Source organism: Podarcis pityusensis (assembly GCF_964106645.2).
Source record: "Podarcis pityusensis genome assembly, chromosome: 12".
NCBI lineage: Eukaryota > Metazoa > Chordata > Lepidosauria > Squamata > Lacertidae > Podarcis > Podarcis pityusensis.
This window is the reverse complement of record NC_138037.1, coordinates 21,998,698-22,019,126: the sequence shown is the minus strand read 5'-3', so window position 1 is coordinate 22,019,126 and position 20,429 is coordinate 21,998,698. Positions and strand designations below refer to the sequence as shown.

Genomic DNA, 20,429 nt, shown 5'->3' with positions numbered 1-20,429 from the left:
AAACCATTGTGCTGTGAAGTTAGGTTGTTTAAACTATGCTTAACATTAACATTAACAATGTTTGGAAGACACACTAAACTGTGGTTAATTGAAAATAGAAATGAAAGCTTCCGTTCTCCTTATGGTTGGGCCAGAAGGGAGCTGGGGAGGGGGAAGCACATAAGGCAATTTGTACTTTCAGTGGGAAACCGAAGGCTTACATTACATAATGTGTGAAAAGACCCTAAGCTATAGACTTGTGTGTGTGTATATATCTTGGTAGACTGATTTGTTTTGCTTTTCTACTTTGTTTTTATCTCCTGCACCTCCTGCCACGCCTTATTTTCCTACTTACTTTTTGAAGTTGCTTGGCTACTTGCCTTCCCCTTCTTCTGGTGCCTAAGGATACAAACCCTCTCTTTGACCTCTGGTCACAAAAAAGAGGCCTCTGCAAACTCCCAGCTGTGGAGATGGGTGTAATAGGAGCCGGTGTTATGTATATCCTGGCTTGGGAATTGACAAAACAATGAAAAATAAACTCGTAGGTGGGGAAGGGAGAGAAGTCAGCCCTTTGTTTTGGTAGCAATGCAGAGCACCTTGTGACGGCTACTCAGTGGGTAACATCCTCTGCCTGTGCCTAAATTGTGGAAAGATGGTTTTTCCTAGTTAAGGTCACCATCCAACATGTGGCACCTCCTAAGTTCCATGGCTGTCAGAGGCATCTGAGCTCAATGTAATTGTGCAGGTGCTTTGAAGCTCATATATTCAGTGGAGCACCATGTTTGCAGGATGTGCAAACTATACATCTTATTTTGATGGCGGCTTATGCACCAGAGGAACAGCTGTAGGGCAGTCAGTGTCCACTTTTACACCCCATAAAGAAGTGTCATTCTACCCATATAACCTTCAACGTAACCACATGGGGTGTGTCTGGCTGCTGTTTATCTGACTGGGAAGGTTTAATGGGCAATGATTTTGAACACATGTCTAGATGCAGGTCACCCCCAACTTAATTGGCCTTTTCATACAAAGCCTTGTTCCAAACGTGGATCATTTTATGATGTCATATCTGGGATTCACCTTTAGATTCACCATTTGCTTCATTTTTCTACATTGCACAGGAGGTGCACAAATCCCTCCCCCTCCTTCTACCCCCACTTGTTCATACGTCTTGTCTCTTAAAACTGTAATAGATGGTGCCAAAAGTTGCTTCATGTGTACATTTTGCTTAGGTAGAACTCACCAAAATGGTTATCTGAAATCAGAATAACGTTGATATAATAATTTCGCTCCCCCTGCCCCAAGAATAATAAGTTCCGGAACTCACGATGAAGTTGTTACAGTAAGTCGCTGGCCCGCAATGGTGCCCACCTGAGAAGTACCAGAACCATGCTCCGGCTGGGGAAAAAAGCACTGGAAATAATGATGAATTAGTATGTGTATATACAAATAATGAGGGGAAGGCTCTTTAGTATTGTTGAATATTGTATGTTATTCTACCTATACCTCTAGAGTTAGATAAAGTATAGGTAAGGATTTTCACTTTCAAAATTTGATTTTTAATTTTGTGTCACTGCATCCTTGCCTAGGATAACCCAGAAGCGTGCCTCTTAAGTGGATTTCTTTGTGTTACAGATGCAGAGAGAAATCTTCCCCAATTCTTCTCGGCCAGGATCTACTGCGCATCCCCCTCATGCACTGCCAATCTCTCCACCGGCTACGCCAGTGCCCCACTCCATGCCTCCTTCCCCATCCAGGATCCCCTATGGCACTGCCAGGCCAGTCGGCGGCCCTGGCAATGCCACCATTCCCAGGGACAGGCTCTCAAACATGCCAGCCTCGAGATCCATCTCACCGAGCCCCAGCGCCATTTTGGAAAGAAGGGATGTGAAGCCCGACGAGGACATGGGTAGCAAAACTCTTACTCTTTTTCGGAATGAGGGGCTGTATGCTGACCCTTACTTGTACCACGAGGGCAGGATGAGCATCGCAGGTTCACATGCGGGGCACCCTCTTGACGTTCCTGACCACATCATTGCTTACCATCGTAGCACCATGAGGTCTTCAAGTACTTACTGTAACCCTCCTATGCAGCCTGAGATCATGGAGCAGTCGCTGTACCGGCAAAAATCAAGGAAGTACCCCGACAGCCACTTGCCGACTCTGGGCTCCAAAACTCCTCCTGCCTCCCCTCACAGAGTAGCTGATGTTCGGATGGTAGACATTCACGCCCATCACAATTCCCAAGTGTCTCCTCACACCATTCACCTTGAGAGGTCGTCTCCAGGTCGCCAGTCCCTTAAGAAAGACCCAGGGACACCTGTGTTTGTAGAAGCAAAACCAAGAAATGTCATGGGCTTACCCGGCATGGCTGAGGTAGTCCCGTCGGTACCTGACAAGAAAGCTTTTGGCTATGGATCAGCAGTGATACCCAAAGAGAATGAGACCAGGTAAGGCAGAGCAAGATGATATGGCTTTTGTCTGGATGAGTGTGTGTCATGTGACAGCTGAAGGACAGGTAAGATTTGAGTCTCTCCCGTGTCCTTCGTCACTGTGGCCTCTTAGTCTTGTGTGGCAGCTTCAAAAGACCCAAATGAGAAATGGGAGCCCTTCACCTGTGGCCCATATTCTCTCATCCTGCCTGTTGACAAACTATAGGGGTGCATTCAATGGATGCATCTTGTCCACTTCTAGGCTTTGTATGGGGACCCTTGGCAGTTTTTCAACTCTATGCGTCCTTTGTTCTTGATGTGCTTACATATGGCTATGTGATATAGAGGAGATATACTTGTAACCCTGTTTGCCAGGTTGGATTCTGACTTAGAATAGACCCACTGAAGTCAGTGGGACTGAAGTTATTGATGATTAACTTAAGTGCCATAGATTCCGATGGGTTCACTACTACTACTACTTTATTTATAGCCTGCCCATCTGGCTGGGTTTCCCCAGCCGCTCTGGGCAGCTCCCAACAAAATATTAAACAGAATAAAACTTCAAACATATTAAAAACTTCCCTAAACATGGGAACTAAGTATGACTAAGTCTGGATCCATCCTGTTATCTTGTTAAGTAAATAATATGTTGTTTATTGTGCACAGGCTTGTGCCTTTCTTGGTGCTAAAAGCAAATAAATAAAAGGAAGGGGAGAGAGAGAGAGAGAGAGAGAGAACAAGCTGTACTTATAGATATTTATTTTATCTTAATGGTGTGATCCATGGTGTTTCTTACTCGATTCTCATGAATCAAGTGAGTTATACTAATAGGGTACAAACTTGATAAAACTAGCAGGTCCTGCCCTCTGACCAGTAGCCCTGGTGGCAGGCAGTAGGGATCTGCATTGCTCCCAGTTTGACCATCAGGGTGACTGCCACTTTCCTTGCCTAGTAGCTAATTCCAGATTTCTTACATCATAAATAAGAATTTATTGTGCCGGTAGTGATTATATGAGGTAGAGATAATTGCTTTTGAGCTGTAAACACGTCATGCATTTAATCTAGAAACAGCCATCATAACAGCTTGTGTCTCCAGCAACAGTCACTTGTCCAGCCGTGCCTCATTCCTAACCACAAATTCCTCCCCCCACAGGTCCCAGAAGTCGAATATGCTATTACTTTGTAAGCTGCTGCACAGCCTTTAAGTAAGCCTCCTAAATGCTCACTTTAGGACCAAGAGTGGCTTATTCTTGTGAAATTGACAGTGATAAATAGACCATTTTCATAATGGTGCTTCTGAATATATATATATATTTAAAAAGCCTGTGGTTCAGATGCAATATTGAGCACATTAGTAAAATTATGCAGCCACCTTCCTGCTTTTTTTTCTTTTTAGAAAAAGAACTTTCTGCGGCTATGGGGCCATTTAAGAAGCTTCTTCGGAAAGCGAAAAACCATTTCCACAGATTAGTCTGTTGTCTAACCTCGGAAATGTTTACCATGCCTCTGAAGTCTTAACTTTAAAACCATAAAAGCAATTTGGTTTGTAGCAGTTTAAAATAGCAAATGCAAAGCGGTCCCAAACTAGTGAGCTAATTCTGACTTAGCCACAGATTTCCAGGCTAGCCATTCAATCTGGCAGGCAGATGCCTTCCTTGCATGATTTATCCCTTGGTGGTGGTCTTTACCTGGTTCTAGAAGACAATAGTTATTTCAAGTGAAGCTAAGAGGAGGTCTGTACTCAGGGCTTGGTTTAGTTAACTAGCTATAGTTAGAACAAACCACAGCTCCCTGAGTTTGAATGTCACGGGGAACTGTGGTTAGTTCTAAAGAGAGAAGGTGGGAGCTATTTATTTGACCCTTTCCCAAGTGTGAAGGAGTAGGGGAATGGAGAAGATGCGAACCCAAAGATTTAATTACAAGTTGAGCTGAGGTTCAGGGGAGAGTTTGGCTCTGCTTGTAATAGCTTCAGCTTTTCGGAACTGGAGGAATTCATTTAGGGCTGCCCTCCCCAGTTCCAAAATTCTGCTCCATCTTTAGCATGATCTTCAGCTTGCAAAACGTGGTCTTCCACCCCTGAGCTATGTGTCTGTTCTCTCTCGCTCTCGCTCTCTTTTTCTGAGAGAGCTTCAATTTAGTTTTCCTTATAGTATAAAATAATTGGAACACTTCCTTAATAATATATGTGTGAGAGTGCTACTCCTCCAAGTTGCTCACCCTAAGATACATCATCTGTCTATATTTAATGCACACGTAGACTAATGAAGCAGATGAACTTGAATGGAAGATTTTTATGACTGGCATTCTGGTTTATGCTTGCACCAGGCATGATGATGATGATGATGATGATGTGTCACCTCTTCAATGTGAAAGTAAAAAAAGGTGCCTCTGGGAGAAGGAAAAAACGTATAAGCAGTGCTCAGATAATTTCAGAGTGAGAGGTAGAGATCAATTTAGGAACGTGTACTAATGCCCTGTTCTGAATGACCTCAGGCTAGTTGTAAGACAGGACAAGGCTTGTTTCACACAGAGCTTCAATTGAACAATAAGAAGAGAGATCTGCCTATACAAAAGGAAGTATCACAGAACTCTGTTATTGGACTCCAGAGGGACACAGGCTTGTATCCATTGTGCTTCTTTTAGATTTTATTTTGGACAGTCAGAGAAGGAAGATAGTCTTGGAACAGAATAACAACTCTGCCCAGAAAATCTGGAAAGTGTGCAAGACTCCTTCTGCTTTGCTAGGTCACTGTGCAGCTTGATGAGTGTGTGCAATTCACAGCTAGCAGAAGAAACCTCCTTGGGGAAGGGTGCAGGTTTGCCATTTTGGCTGTTCTGTACCACCCTTGCCAACTTCAGGCTTCCTTGCAAGGCAGTCATGCTAACGGTGTGACTTCGTACTGCTCTTTAAAATGATTCCTGCTGATTTGGCCTGAGCAGAAGCAAGGCAGTAAGATTCACACCCCTTTCCTGAAAATGTGGATTAAGGTGGTCCTGTTTTGCAAAGGCATTCCAGAGAAGAGACTGCTCCTAGCCCTCAAAGAATCTCACTTCTCAGCTAGGTGGATCTTGCATGCTGACCTGAAAGGAGCCTTCAAAGTGAACCCCAGCTAAGGTGGGTCTTGTAGGTCATGATCATTAGATTGACTTGGCTCACACTGCACACAAAAGGGGCTTTTTTTGTTGTATGCTTTCCCCTATAATATGCATTTTTGTATACATTTCAGATGTAAACAGACACATTTTATTTTGCATTTTTGAGCCACAAAATTCAGGGAAGTGTGCAATCCAAAGGTTAACTGTTTTCTAATCCACATATAAGTCTGTGATTGGGTTATTTCCGTGCTCTCCCAGAAGCAAATAAATGAGTCCCATTCACTTTGCATATTAAGTGCCCACTGTAGCTACTGCTTGAACTGTTCCTTCCTGCTTTCATTCCTATTTTCAAAAGCAGCATAATTTCAGTGCTTGGTTCGACGTATTTAATTTATGTATTTACATATGTTTTTAAGACATACGCCCAGCCTTTGAGATGACTACACGCCACCCAAGGCAGCTGAAAACAATTAGAAACAAGAAATAAAATGCAATTTTTAGAAAAACAAAAACAATCTAATAAAACAGACAAGTGCAGGAGATAAAAACAAAAGGGTTGGGTAGAAACTTATGGAAAGCTGCCTTATCCTGAGGCAGGCCAGTGGTCCATGCAGCTCAGTGTGGTCCATATGGGCTATCAACAGCTCTCCAGGTTTTTCAGGCAGGCGTCTCCTCCATCTCTACCTGAAGATGATGGGTATTGAACCTGTGATCCTCTGCATGCAAAACAGGTGCTCTACCACTGAGCTATGGGGTGTGTGTGGAAAGCCTGCCTACATAAGATGCCTAATATGATGCTTGGGTTTTGAAATAACCAATTCTGCTGCACAGTAAACCTTTGTACTTTAAGCCATAGAATAAGCCCACGCTATAAATAGATCCACAATTGTACAAGTTGCCCATCTACTTGGAAGGATCACTTTTCCTTGTAGGACTTGTTCAAAAGCATCTGTCAAAGGGGATTAATGTTAAAAACAAATCTTGATCCATTTGGTGACAGAGCAGATAATGTCTTCGACTTTAAATGGAACTAAAATAATGACCAAAGAGGGGAGAGTTCAGAGACTGATAGCCGTAAGAAAGAGTCAGGTGGCGAATGAGGTGAAGACAAGAGGAAGCCTGGGTCATTCAGTAAGTGGTTTTCATGGGAAACCTGCAGAAGGAACAAGAATTGGCTGCTATTAAGTTGAAAAGAAAGTCAGACAATACTAAGGTGGTTTAGAGATGGGCGGGGGGGAATGCTTCTAATTTGGACCGGCAAACAGAGCTGACCCAGACACCATTATAAAGGGACCCCTGACCATTAGGTCCAGTTGTGACCGACTCTGGGGTTGCGGCACTCATCTCGCTTTATTGGCCAAGGGAGCTGACGTACAGCTTCCGGGTCATGTGGCCAGCATGACTAAGCCGCTTCTGGCGAACCAGAGCAGCGCACGGAAACGCTGTTTACCTTCCCACCAGAGTGGTACCTATTTATCTACTTGCACTGGCATGCTTTCGAACTGCTAGGTGGGCAGGAGCAAGGACCGAGCAACGGGAGCTCACCCCGTCACAGGGATTCGAACCGCCAACCTTCCGATCGGCAAGTCCTAGGCTCAGTGGTTTAACCCACAGCGCCACCCGCTTCATTATAGGTGTTAGGAAATGGCCTGATCTGCTATGGATCTTTGGTGTTAAGATGACTTGGTTTGTTTGTTTAGTGCACGGGCGGAGAACCTTTGGTCCATGAAGCAGGGCTGGCCCCTCCAGCATGCTGAAGGACTGGATCCTGCTGAAGGACAACCCTGACACAGTGCCAAGGATAGAGGATGCCATTGCATGTTGAAAGGATAGGAGTAGCACAAAGGGACCGAGGAAGCCCAAACCAGAGGAGTTTATTTATGGAGTGGAGGTTGAGAGTTACAGGAGTTTGAGAAAATAAGTACAGCCCACAAGTAAAAAGGCGAGGAACTTTCTAAAAGAGCCGAAGTTTGCAGTCAGTGGTGGAGAAAGTCAGGCAAGCAGTACAGACGCTTGCAAAGAACACAGCGCAAGGAAGAAGATTCTGGTTCTTCCAGAGAGAGGGGGCAGAGAGACGCAGCAGGAGGGAGAGAAGACCTGTTAAGAAAAAGGCTACAGTAGCCTAGAGAAAGGATGATCAGAATGTAGTGGGGGAACTGAGAAGTTAGCTCAGATCATAAAAGGCAGGGAGAGAGATCATAAGGGGCAGCTGTGACTGTTGTAAGGAATGTTGGTTTTAGTCCATACAGCACTTTGACAAAGGATGTGGTGGTTTGGTCTTCCTCTCACACAAGGTACATGAAAATTAATGGCCAGGAGGCACTGAGCAAATTCCATGGTGTCTTCCTTTTCTAATCTTGTGGTCCTCATTCAGCTAGAAAAGAAATCAAGTCTTGGAAGTTAAATACATTTGGCTTTAACAAACGATTCTCTTGTCTTACAGAGAGAGGATGCAAGCAATGGAGAAACAGATTGCCAGTTTAACTGGTCTTGTTCAGTCTGCGCTTTTAAAAGGGCCAAATACAAGTAATAGCAAAGAGGCTTCTAGGTAAAACAAAAGAATTCATTAAATCTGTTTCCCTGTAATTATTTCATTGATCACCACAGGGGGCAAAAAGCCCAGGCACTCTTAGGGGAGAATCTTGCACCCCATGGAGGATGCTGTGGGGAATGCTTGCCGTTGACATCTTTTGGGTCAGGATTTTTATTTTTCAGCTTTAATTTTTTAAAAAATGGCTTAGAAGTTGAGTTTAAGCAAGGAGAATAAAATGCACAACACATTTCGAGACATTCTTCTTCTTGGCATTATAATCAGTCAAGTGAATAAATGTATTTGGAGATTTATCCCTGTTTTGTTTTCAATCATTGATCAAAGTATTTATTAACCGCCTAGTGGCATAAAATATCAAGGCGGTGCGTGACATAAAATACCATGAAACAACACAAAATTGTAAAAAATGGCTCATATAAAAAAATAATAAGTAAAAAACTGAGTAGGTCTGTCAGCTTAAAAGTCTTCAAGACACATCTGATGGTTTACAGTAAGGATGCCTGCAGAACCTCTGTTGCAGAGGTCAGGGGTTCCATGCTTGGGATTGGTGGCACTAAATGCCCAAATCAGTATTTGGAGGCTTGGGGGACAACTCACAGTTCTCCTCTGGGTGTTTAAAGCTGTATATTAAATGAACAATCCTAGACTCTACCAGTTTTTAACAATAAAAGTCCATTCTGTATTCCAGATAATTCAGGTTGTCATTAGAATCAAAATTCTTGCTAGCTGATTTATTGATAGTTGGTTTCCTGTCAACAACCGGGCTTGCATAATTCTTTCCCCATTTTTTTGTTTCATTTAGTGAGAAGATGGTGAAAACTGTGACTAGTAAAAGCAGTGCTGAGAAGCCAGGTAAGACACTTTGTGTTATGAAAGCGCCTTTTGCTTGAAGGGAGAGCAGGCAATTAACAAAAGGGCTTGAATGTTCCTTGTTTGCTCCAGCCTTTAAGATGCAGTATCCATGCGAGTCCAAGCAAAGGGACCAGAGGGGCAGCTAGAATACACTTTGGCTAACAAGGATGGTGCTGTATTTAGCCTGGAGTTCTACACTGGAAAGTGTTTTTGCAGTTTGGCTTTGGAGAGAGAAGAGAATCGGTTTTTTTGCCAGAGCTTGGGGTCCTGGCTCTCTTCAGAATTTGAAGCATGATTCCCTGTCCTGTTGGCTGTTTTTAAGGAGTCTGCTTGCTTCCAATAGACCCTGCTTGTATGTTTCTGAATCAGGATGCAGAACTGGTGAGATTCAAGCTAACACAGTTCTCAGTTTAGCCTGTGAGGCCGTTTCCCCCCCCAAACCACACCCACCTGTTGTATATGAGATCTGGTACTAGGGAGGTAGAGATGCAGTTCCATTGGCTGCACAACTGAGTTTCCCATAGGAGCTCCATCACTGCAGCCAATCCCTACGGGAAGCCTCCACCTACCAGCTGATGGGCAGTGACTCAGGACTGCATATCAGCAGCACTTTCAAAGCTCCACATGAAAAATTAGCAGAGTCTGTGGAGGATGGATGAAAGGGTATACAATATTTGTGAAAATTCAGCCTTCAGCTTCAAACAAAAAATGCAGATTTCCATTAACAAAGGCTCACGAACTGTGGCCTGGAAGATGGACATCAGCATCACACAACATTTGTCCGTATGAATCATGGGAAGATCTGTATCCTTTTTTTTTTAATGAGGTGCTAACTTTATCCCTGTTTAGTGCTCCCCTTTTCCTGTTTTTGTTCACAGTAATCGATGATAGAGCTTGGGATGAGGTGCAAAACCACCACACCAGCTCTTCTTTGTGCTGTTTTCAGGATGGATCTTGTAGAAAACCAGTGGTGCAGTCTTACCCTTGTAGGGGAAAAGGTATAGCACATGAACCTGCCTTAACAATAAACAGGAAGTCTGCAGCCTTCCAGGACTTCTGTTTCATTGTTTTGTTATGGTTCATGGGACTGCTCTTCCAGAACTCTGCAGAAGGCCGGAATTCCTTGGAATGCTTCAGAAAACGTGTTGCTGCTTTTTTATGGTGTCCTGTTCTTTGTCCTGGGGTGGGGCCCTCTCAAGACAGGCAGTTGCATAAGTTTAAATGTGCAAAGAAGAGACATGAGCTCAGTAGCTGTAGACTTGGAATTGGATTGTGTTTCCTGGAGAAAACTCCCCCTCTCCCCAGCTACTGTCTTGCGCATGAGAAGAATGGGCTTAACTTTGGGGTTATGTGAAAGTGTCGTGTTCTACAGTGCATGTTCTAGCCCTGTGCTCATGCAGTACTTTTTCCCCCTTCTCCAAATTCAGCGCTGCCTGGGCTGAAATGTTTTTGGAGGAAGGCACAGATGGGTAGATGGGTGTGGTAGGCAGTGAAGGAATGCGCATCTGCCATTTTTATTTCTCTCCTGGGAAGATGATGCTAATTCTTTTTATACCCTTGGAAAAAAACACAGTCTAGATCAAATGCCAGCTGGCAACATGTGATTAGCCACAGAGCAACAGGCGAGGATGTCTTTCCCTGCCCTCCTTTCCCCTTTCTGGATGGGAAACTCCTCCAGAAGCTCATCAGCTGAGCGACAGGCAGGCAACACGAGGATTTTGTGCGTTGGTATCAAGCCCATATGTGATCTCATTGATGTTAAAATTTCAAGGCAACTGCAGCATGAGGCAGTAAAAAATAAATCTGTTTATCACCATTCCATGCTATGTTTAGGGTTTATTATTATTATTATTATTATTACTGAAGGGCATAGCTAAGCCTCATGCCTAGATTGCAAAATGGAGGCATGACTTAACCAGTCAGAAAGGGAATCTGTTGCAACCAAGTTAAAGGTTATCCCATTGTATCTCCCCACATGCAGCAGACAATTCTAGATCATATCTGATGATGGGAGAGGAACGGGAGGAAATGGGCTTTGAAGATGAGGAGCTATTGGTACTAGGTGTGTCACTTTACAGTTCAGCAGATTTAAGACATATTAGCCCTGTTTCTTCTCCCCCCTCCTTGCTTCATGTATTTGGGAAGTGTGAAGATGCTTGCAGGCTCCACTCCATATTCCTTGCCTTAACCCTAATTAAGATCTCAGGTGTACAATAAAACCATGGTTTACACTGGAGGAAGAGGCCAGGTTTGCACATAACACTAAGCCCAACCATGATGCTGTGGCATAAATGAACAATTATGTAGGGTCCCAAAAAGGATATCACTGGTTGTTTTGCTGCTGCTCTACATTAAGCTAAGCTGTGATTTGGCTTAGCCTGTCATCTGAACCTGGGCCCATGGTTGAACTCTTTCTAGCTGTAACCAAGGTTTGTCTACCTGCTTGTAGAAAATCCCGAACAAAATTATATGGATACATGGGTGAGTTTGATACAGGGAACCAAGCAGAGGGCCTTCTCGGTAGTGGCACCTGCCCTATGGAACGCCCTCCCATCAAATGTCAAAGAGAAAAATAACTACCAAACTTTTAGATGACATCTGAAGGTAGCCCTGTTTAGGGAAGCTTTTAATGTTTAATAGGTTATTGTATTTTAGTGTTTTCTTGGAAGCCGCCCAGACTGGCTGGGGAAACCCAGCCAGATGGGCGGGGTATAAATAATAAATTATTATTATTATAATATTATTATTATTTGAGTGCTGCGGATAGGTTCAGTCAGATATACGAGGATAAGGGAAACCACGTGTCTTGTTTTGAACTCGTTTTGAACACAGTGAACAGCAGTTATCACTTGATGATTCCTCTTATTTCTTCAGTTATTAACACCACCGATTCTTTACCATCCTATCAGCTGACTATTGAGTTAAAAGGGAGGCAGCCTAGGACACGATAGGAACAATCTGTGATCTTGCTTTTGCGTTGTTGAGTGAATTAAGTGATCCATAGGAGCCTTAACATTTTATGATAGGAAGAGGCGAGAAAAGGTGACTGAAGCTTCACTCTTAATTAATCAGTTTGCTGCTGTTTATGTTCAGGATCTGCTCATGTCTCCAGTGGGAAGAACTCGTTACTAGCTATCGAAGCTGCCCCTGCCAGCGCCATGCCGGTCGGCTCCACAGCCATGCAAGTCAGCCTCTTTGACATGAAACGCAACGTGTCGGATCTCCGTCTCCAGCTGCACCAGATGCGGCAACTACAGGTATTACTGGGCCTTTTTTGCTTGGAGGAGGAGAGGTGCCTGCGATGGACACTTTCCACCTTCTAAAGCAACAGAGTGTCTTGTTGTGACACTTTAAGGACTATCAGATTTATTGTGGCATTAGTCTCTATGAAATTTACGGCAGTGCAATAAATTTGATAGTTTCCAAGGTGCTGCAAGACCTGATGTAGTTTTTTTGCTGCAATGCGCTAACATGGATGTCCCCTGGAAGCTGGTTTCCTGATAAGATTGTGCACTCGTTAATATCTTCTACACTCTATGTGTCAACTTAGAGACTTCGGTTACAGAGGAAAGGAAGTAGCAGAAGAACAAAAGCCATGGAATTGAGTGTTTATGTGCCAAATCAGCTTTTGTTATTCTGAGTCCAGTTTGTCTCAAATGTTTTGTTGATATATTAAACATATGAAACATGTGGCCCTCTAGATGTTGTTGGACCCTGACTCCCCATGACCCTGACCTTTGACCCTTGCTGGCTGGGGCTGATGGGAAGCAAAGTCTAGCAACAACTGGAGAGCCACAGGTCACCCAACACTGATATGGATATACCCAACACTGACAGGTAGGTTGATTTAAAACCTACCCCCACCCATCCCATTTATTATTTATTATTATTATTATTATTTATTATTAAATTTATAACCCTCCCATCTGGCTGGGTTTCCCAGACACTCTGGGCACCAAACCAAGTGGCAGATGTTGGTATTTGGAAGGTTTTAGTAAGTGTAGAGGCTTAATAAAAAGTTAGTTCCTTTTTCAAACAACATTCAGACAGGGGTCCCTAGGATGCTCAAAAGTAGGGCATAAATATTTGGATGGAGGAGAGTCATCTGTTATACATGGAAGCTGCATTTAGCTATCATGCATTATAGTAGATTTATCATTCCTTCCTGGATTAATCTAACTCATGAGTAGGCAAACTAAGGCCCGAGGGCTGGATCCGCCCCAATCGCCTTCTAAATCCAGCCCACAGACGGTCCGGGAATCAGTGTGTTTTTACATGAGTAGAATGTGTGCTTTTATTTAAAATGCATTTCTGGGTTATTTGTGGGACATAGGAATTTGTTCATCCCCCCCCCCCCAAAAATAGTCCGCCGCCCCCCACAAGGTCTGAGGGACAGTGGACCGACCCCCTCCCTGCTGAAAAAGTTTGCTGACCCCTTTAGAACAAAACCTGTTAATCAAATGAAGGGGGGGGGGAAATTCCCCATGTGTATTTTTTGTTTAAGCTATGATTCAGCACAGTGCTGGACATACGGAAGCATACTTCTGCCTATATCAGTCAACTGTCCCTTTTCTCTCTTCCCTCCATCCCCACCACCACCCAGTTGTCATGGTGCTCTGCAGAGGTAGGGACTTTTCTTAACCCCACTGCCACTATTCATTTTACTCATCAGAAGCATAAGGAACTGGGGCGGTCCATACAGGTGCGGTTACTTTTCACCATGCTGGACCTTTGTGTGGAGATAGAAGGATTAATCTTGGAAGGATGACCCAACTTAATTCTGCCTCTCTGCCATCTGCTCATGGGGAAACTATTTATTGCCTAATAGTTGCCAGGGTGCTGCCACATCATGCATGCGGATGAGCCATCAGTTGGATCCAGTTCATCGTTTTCTAGCTATTCTTAAAGAAGTGCGTCTGTATACTGTTGAGCCTAGATAGCTGCTGAGATAATCTGGAGCTGTGTCTCTTAATTGTTTTGTTGTCAGAATGGCATCATTTGGACCCTGCAGGGACAAGAATAAAACTTTGGGTTTCCAGCCCATGCATCTGATGGGGAATTCTGTAGGAAGAGGCCTTAGATAGCAGTACTGGCTCCCTCTACTCTAGTGGCTATAATTTCCCCCTCTGAAACGGCAGGTGTATGTCTAGTCACACTTTGCTTCAAACCCCCCACATTTACTAATTTCAGAACCTATGGGGAGAAGCCGGCACCCAGGCATTTTAGGGGATCCTTGCCCCCTACAAACTCATAACAATATGAAGGTGCAGCAACAGAGCCACTGCCTGTCCCCAACCAATTTGTTGACTGATCAGTGGTATATGCAACTCCCCAAGAAGTATAATGAACTGGATTAGCAATGCACTCACGTTGGATTGTTATATAAAAGGCAAAAAAAAAAGAGCATTAAATCATGCGCCTGGCCACGAAAGCAGAGTAATTAGATAATTCAATCATATGAAAAATTCAAGGCTTAGAACAGCAAATCCTATTTGGGAAGTCACTTTTAATATATAAACTGATGTTCAGCAATGTGGCCATGCCTTTGACTGTGTGCAGAAGAGAAATAGGAGCGTCCAGATAAATCCAGCCTCTAGTAATCCTAAAATAAATAAATAACCAAATCATTTTGTGTGGGCGTAAGAGATGTGGATAGGTGTGCAACCGAAATTTCATACAGATTTAAAAACCAGCTCTTTGTTTTTAAATTGGTGTTAAAGAGTGGGTGGGTGCCTTACCAGCACTGAAGGTGCCAGTTTAGTTTTCAGATTTATAACATCCAAAGCTCCCTTATCCTGAGTTGGACCAGAGATGCTTCTTGGCTAGAGTTGCCAGGGATGGAACGTGAGACCTGTGGCATACACAGCTCATTCACTTGGCACTAAGCTGTGATCGTCCTTGCAAGTCACATCTTAAGTTCTGTAAACCGAAAAGTAAACTAAAAACCACACTTGATATCCACTGAGACCTCCCCCACCCCACCCCAAAAAGCAATAAGCACTTTACGTGGGTTGTAATGAAAAATGAAAGCAGTCATTCAGGCATGTGGAATCTCATGCAAGTCAGACTTGCACTCTTGATCTTAAAGCTCTTTCAGAGCTCGTTTACAATGGCAGAAACATTCTAGCAGCAGCTCTGATGCAACGCAAGCCGGGTGTGCATTTCTTGTGCATTTCCCCCTGTAAAACGTGCATTGCATATGAGCATTTTGGTACACTTCTTTGAGCCACGGAACGTATTGCAAATTATGGAAAAGTGCAAAAACCAAATGGGAACTGCATTCCAATTCACGTGGTAGTCCAGAAAATGTGAATCAGTCCAGTGACTTTAAAATTCAGACTGAATGAAACCCTCTAGTAGCAATACTTCAGCCACACTCTCTGACCTGCTGCCTACAGGTCAAAATTTCTGATATGCAGACTGAAGTCCTCTGGCAAATTGCCGGGTTCTGTTAACACTCAGAAGAAGTGGTTGTATGAAGGCTCCTTTTGGGTCCTCCTAAACTGGTTCTTACCAGTTTTGTGGTCAGGCTGTACGCTTGCTTATTAACACTGGCCTTACTGATAATGGGTTTTGCAGAATCTCTACCTCATTGTCCTGGCAGATTTGATAAGAAGGGTTCAGCAAATGTTTTATGCAAGTCAGGATAAAAGGAGCAGCGTAGGAGGTCATGGGTCAGCAACTCGGCCTCTCCAGAGTCACAGGAGCACTTGCGCTCCTGGTAGGGGTGTTTCTGCATCTTTCATCCAAGGAGAGCTTTTAAGTGCGCCAGCGTGAAGGCTCTACAGCTCTTTTCAACCAAGAGTGCTAGATAGCTGGTTTGCCCTTGGACTGTAATACGGGCATCCCCATATGCGTGTTCTACTTGCACACGTGGTGGGAAATAAATAGAATAGAATCATACCAGGAAATGGTGGGAGAGAGCTGGAGAGTCCTTGTGGTTCACGAGGAGATCCTCCTCAGAGCCTGAAGAGGGCGTCAGTGAGGGCAGAGGAAGCCCCAAAGAGACCTGAAGCGCAGTGGGGCTTTGTTTAGGCTGCTCAGCCTCCCTGCCTAATAGCTGACACACAGGGTAGTGCAGCAGCCGCAGCCAGTTTCCCACGCATCCTCCAGCCAGCCCCAGAGCTTCAACTCTAGTTGAAAAGAGAGTTGTGTGGGGAGAGAGGGTGGGAGAGAGAACTGGAGAGCAGGGGGTAATAGACATTTAGAGGGTTTTAAGAGTGTGCTCCCCACTTATGCATGCAGGAGCCCAGAATCTAACCGCCACATCATTGTGAGGACACCTGTGCTTGCCTGAATGGGGAGTGTGTGTGTGTGTGTGTGTGTGTGTGTGTAGAAACCCCTGATTTTCCACATGGCCGGAATATATCCTGTTGTGACTTTTGCTTTTGTACATCTGTTGCCTCAAAGACATTTGTCTTTGGCTCCACTCATCACGGGCATATTGTTGCCCCCAACTGATTGCCCTTTGGCTGGAAAGCGTCCCCAAGTCCCATGTGCCTGGCCTAGGCTTGACTTATTTAACCAACCAGGAAAGCCACAGGGGCAGCCTGCCCCCTTTAATTTGGCCACTGGGCCAGTTGACATCATGGCTGCGTGTAAAATCCAGTAGTATGTCCTGCTAGCTAGAATGTTTTGGATAAAAAGCAGTGGCACCTGTGTCATTTAGCATTTAGTGTGCCAGCTTCAAGTGGGCCACCCACCTGCATGCACACAAGGGCACCAGGTTTTGGAGCTCAGTCCCACTGCCCAACTTCACTTAAACGGTTGATGAGGCTGCAGGGTTCCTGCATGTAGCCACCCTCCGAACACTTTGCTGAAAGCAGGTAAAAGGTGCTTTCCCCCACCCCTCTCCCTCTTGTAATGCTAGACCTCAAGGTCACCCCGTGCAATTGATTGGCAGTAGATTCGGGACAGGCGAAAGGAAGTGTTTCTTCGCACACAAAGGCTAATTGAATTTTTCTGCAGATCAGCAAAAAGGGCTCCTTTCTGTGGGTTGACATCTTCACTATCGGCCCTTGAGTCTTATCTGTAGCTCTATGACATCGACTTCCAGAGACCAGAAAGAGCGTGCTTTGAAGGCCTCCACAGACCCCCTTGCGCCTCTGTTTGGGTTTCCGCCTGTAAATTATACGTCCCTTTGTGAACAAATTTTGTTGGTGAATTGGCTATGGTGCTTGCTGCAACAGGATACAGAGAGGGCCACTAGTTAAGAGAGCCTTGAAAGGAAACGAGGCAAATTAATGGAGGGCCAATCTATCAAAGGGTAGCAAACAAGTTTGGATGGCTAGAAGGAACCCCATGTTTGGGTGCACCATTTTCTAGGGAACAGCAGTGTGGACAGTCTGTTTATCTTGTGCTTCTCGACTTCCTGGAGGAATGTGGTTTAGGCCTTGTGGGAATCAGGATACTGGACACAGTGGTGCAGTTGGGTTGTTTTAGGTCAGGAGTGGGGAACTTTGGGCCCAAGGGCCAAATGCAGCCTTTACAACGTACTTTAAAAGGTAAAGGGACCCCTGACCATTAGGTCCAGTCGTGACCGACTTTGGGGTTGCGATGCTCATCTCGCTTTATTGGCTGAGGGAGCCGGCGTACAGCTTCTGGGTCATGTGGCCAGCATGACTAAGCCGCTTCTGGCGAACCAGAGCAGCACACAGAAACGCCGTTTACCTTCCCGCCAGAGCGGTACCTATTTATCTAATTGCACTTTGATGTGCTTTCAAACTGCTAGGTTGGCAGGAGCAGGGATCAAGCAACGGGAGCTCACCCCATCGTGGGGATTCGAACCGCCGACCTTCTGATCGGCAAGTCCTAGGCTCTGTGGTTTAACCCACAGCGCCACCCGTGTCCCCACTACTTACTTTACCTTGGGTTAAACCAGCACTGTTGTGTTTGGACCTCCCCCTCCACATTCTGCTGAGAGGGCCTTGTATATCAGCCCTAAATTCCTACCCCTTAAGGCACCGTTGGCTGAACTCGGTGGGTGTTCCAGCAGGCTGGCTTGATGCTGCTGCAGCTGCAGGTGGAGATGACATTGCTCCTGCCAGCTTCTCTGTGTTTTCTTCCCAACCTGCCCCAACCTCCAACCTTTCTCCCTATCTAGAGTATTTTGAATTGAAAGGCAACAGCCGGATTTTGTCATGCACTTTTCTGTGTTGTGATGAAACCATTTGAGAAGAAGAGTCACTAGAACAGAACGATCTGTTTATGCCGTCTTCTGGAAGAGCAGCTGCTCAGTGTTGCTGGATTGCAAAGGGCAGTGGAATCGTTGCTGGTGGTTTGTAGTTGTGCCAGACAATGCCACATTAAAGAGCCCACATTAAAGGCTCCAGACCCATGTGAAATCGTGCTGAAGTTCTGATGGAACTGAACACGAAGTCAGGTGCATGGTGCATAAGCCAACAGTTTGTACTTCCCCCCACCCCTTCAGCTTCTACCTTCTCCTTGAAATAACATTTATTTGTGTGTGAAATTGGAGAGAGAAGATTTTTATTGTTTTCTTTTTAAAAAACAGAGAGAGAGGAAAGTGCATTCAGCTGCAGGATTGTTTATCCAAACCCAAATTCTGAGCAATATGATGCATTCAGATCCTAGTCAGGCAGGGAAAATTGAAGTTGATTTCTTTTGTGTAACAGCTGCACAACCAGGAGGCGCTAAGGGCCATGGTGAAGAAAGCGGAGCTGGAAATCAACGGCAAGGTGATGGAAAGAGCGAAGAGGCTGGAAGATCCTGTGCAGCGGCAGCGCCACCTGGTGGAGCAAGAAAGGCAGAAATACCTACACGAAGAGGAGAAAATTGTGAAGAGCTTATGGTAGGTGAAAGGGATTTGTCCCTTGTCTTTTGAGGTGGGGTTGTTCAGAGAAGATGCATGTGAAATGCCATCCAGAGCTACTTGCTTATGAGGAAAGGATGCAGCACTTGGGACTTCTTAGTTCAGAGAAAAGCCAAGTAGGAGGTGACATGATGGAAGTTTATAAGCCTATGTATAGCACTGAGGGGACATGGATGGTGCTGTGGGTTAAACCACAGAGCCTAGGACTTGCCGATCAGAAGGTCGGCGGTTTGAATCCCTGCTACGGGGTGAGCTCCCGTTGCTTGGTCCCTGTTCCTGTCAACCTAGCAGTTCGAAAGCACTTTAAAGTGCAAGTAGATAAATAGGTACCGCTCTGGCGTGAAGGTAAACGGCGTTTCCGTGCGCTGCTCTGGTTCGCCAGAAGCGGCTTAGTCATGCTGGCCACATGATCCGGAAGCTGTACGCCGGCTCCCTCTGCCAATAAAGCGAGATGAGCGCAGCAACCCCAGAGTCACGACTGGACCTAATGTCAGGGGTCCCTTTACCTTTACAGCACTGGGAAAGTGGATGGAGGAAAGTTTTTCTCCCTCCCAGCCCTAGAATTCTTGGACATCCAGTGAAGTAGAATGTTGGAAGGATACAGGACATGTAAAAGGGATGCAGCACCTTGTTAATGATGGCCACCAACTTAGATGTCTTCAAAAAGAGATTGGACAAATTCATAGAGGAGAAGGCAACCAATAGTTAAAAAGGTAAAGGTAAAGGAACCCCTGACCATTAAGTCCAGGTGTGGCTAACTCTGGGGTTGCGGCGCTCATCTGGCTTTATTGGCCGAGGGAGCCAGCATACAGCTTCCGGGTCATGTGGCCAGCATGACTAAGCCGCTTCTGGCGAACCAGAGCAGCGCACGGAAACGCCGTTTACCTTCCTGCCGGAGTGGTACCTATTTATCTACTTGCACTTTAACGTGATTTTGAACTGCTAGGTTGGCAGGAGCAGTGACCGAGCAACGGGAGCACACCCCATCGCGGGGATTCGAACCGCCGACCTTCTGATTGGCAAGTCCTAGGCTCTATGGTTTAACCCACAGCACCACCTGCTTCCCAATTCCAATACTAATTCCAATAGCTGTTTTCTGCCTCTGTATAAGAACAATATAAAAATAAGGAAAAATACAAAAAAAAACTTTTTTAAAAAACCCCCAATAAAACCCATTCTTATACATGTGCAATTAACATTTTATAACATTTTAGGAAAGTCTTCTTAAACAAAATGTATTGGACAGAGAGATGCATGGAGTTATTCTATATACACAAAATATATAAGAATCAAACATGTATTTTTAACTCAAGCTGAAGTCTTACTCACAGTTCCTTGGGACTGAATACCACACATTGCCATGGCTTACAGCCATACAGATTTCCCAAAGGTTAGGATCAGGGTTTATATTTAATGCTCAAGTAAAAACTACTTTCACATGTGTGGGCTCTTGTTCAATGTGTGTAGCTCTCAAGCGGTTTCCCAGTTGATTTTGGCTTGACTGATTTAGACTGGTGGGTGCATGCAGACCACCAGCCTGCGTGATTTGCAGCCTTTAATAGGAGATGGATCGGGGGTGGAGGGGAGAGGTGTAGTGGTTAGAGCACAGGTTTGGATGTGGGGGAACCCAATGCAAAGATACATTCTCGTCTCTGAAGTCCAGCCTTGGGCAAGTTGCCACTCACAG

General features: G+C 44.9%; 1 protein-coding gene across 21 annotated transcripts in view; it reads left to right on the top strand.

The window, feature by feature from the left end:
* KIAA1217 overlaps nucleotides 1-20,429 on the top strand; it is a 370,991-nt gene that overhangs the window by 330,653 nt on the left and 19,909 nt on the right. For 20 of the 21 annotated variants that reach the window (XM_080974354.1, XM_080974365.1, XM_080974370.1 and 17 more), the window contains 5 exons: nucleotides 1,615-2,429; nucleotides 7,951-8,055; nucleotides 8,861-8,910; nucleotides 12,004-12,167; nucleotides 18,546-18,721. In XM_080974354.1, coding sequence (XP_080830480.1) covers nucleotides 1,615-2,429; nucleotides 7,951-8,055; nucleotides 8,861-8,910; nucleotides 12,004-12,167; nucleotides 18,546-18,721 — 1,310 coding nt within the window. The remainder of the gene's footprint in view (nucleotides 1-1,614; nucleotides 2,430-7,950; nucleotides 8,056-8,860; nucleotides 8,911-12,003; nucleotides 12,168-18,545; nucleotides 18,722-20,429) is intronic. The other variant, XM_080974368.1, reaches the window with a different exon arrangement.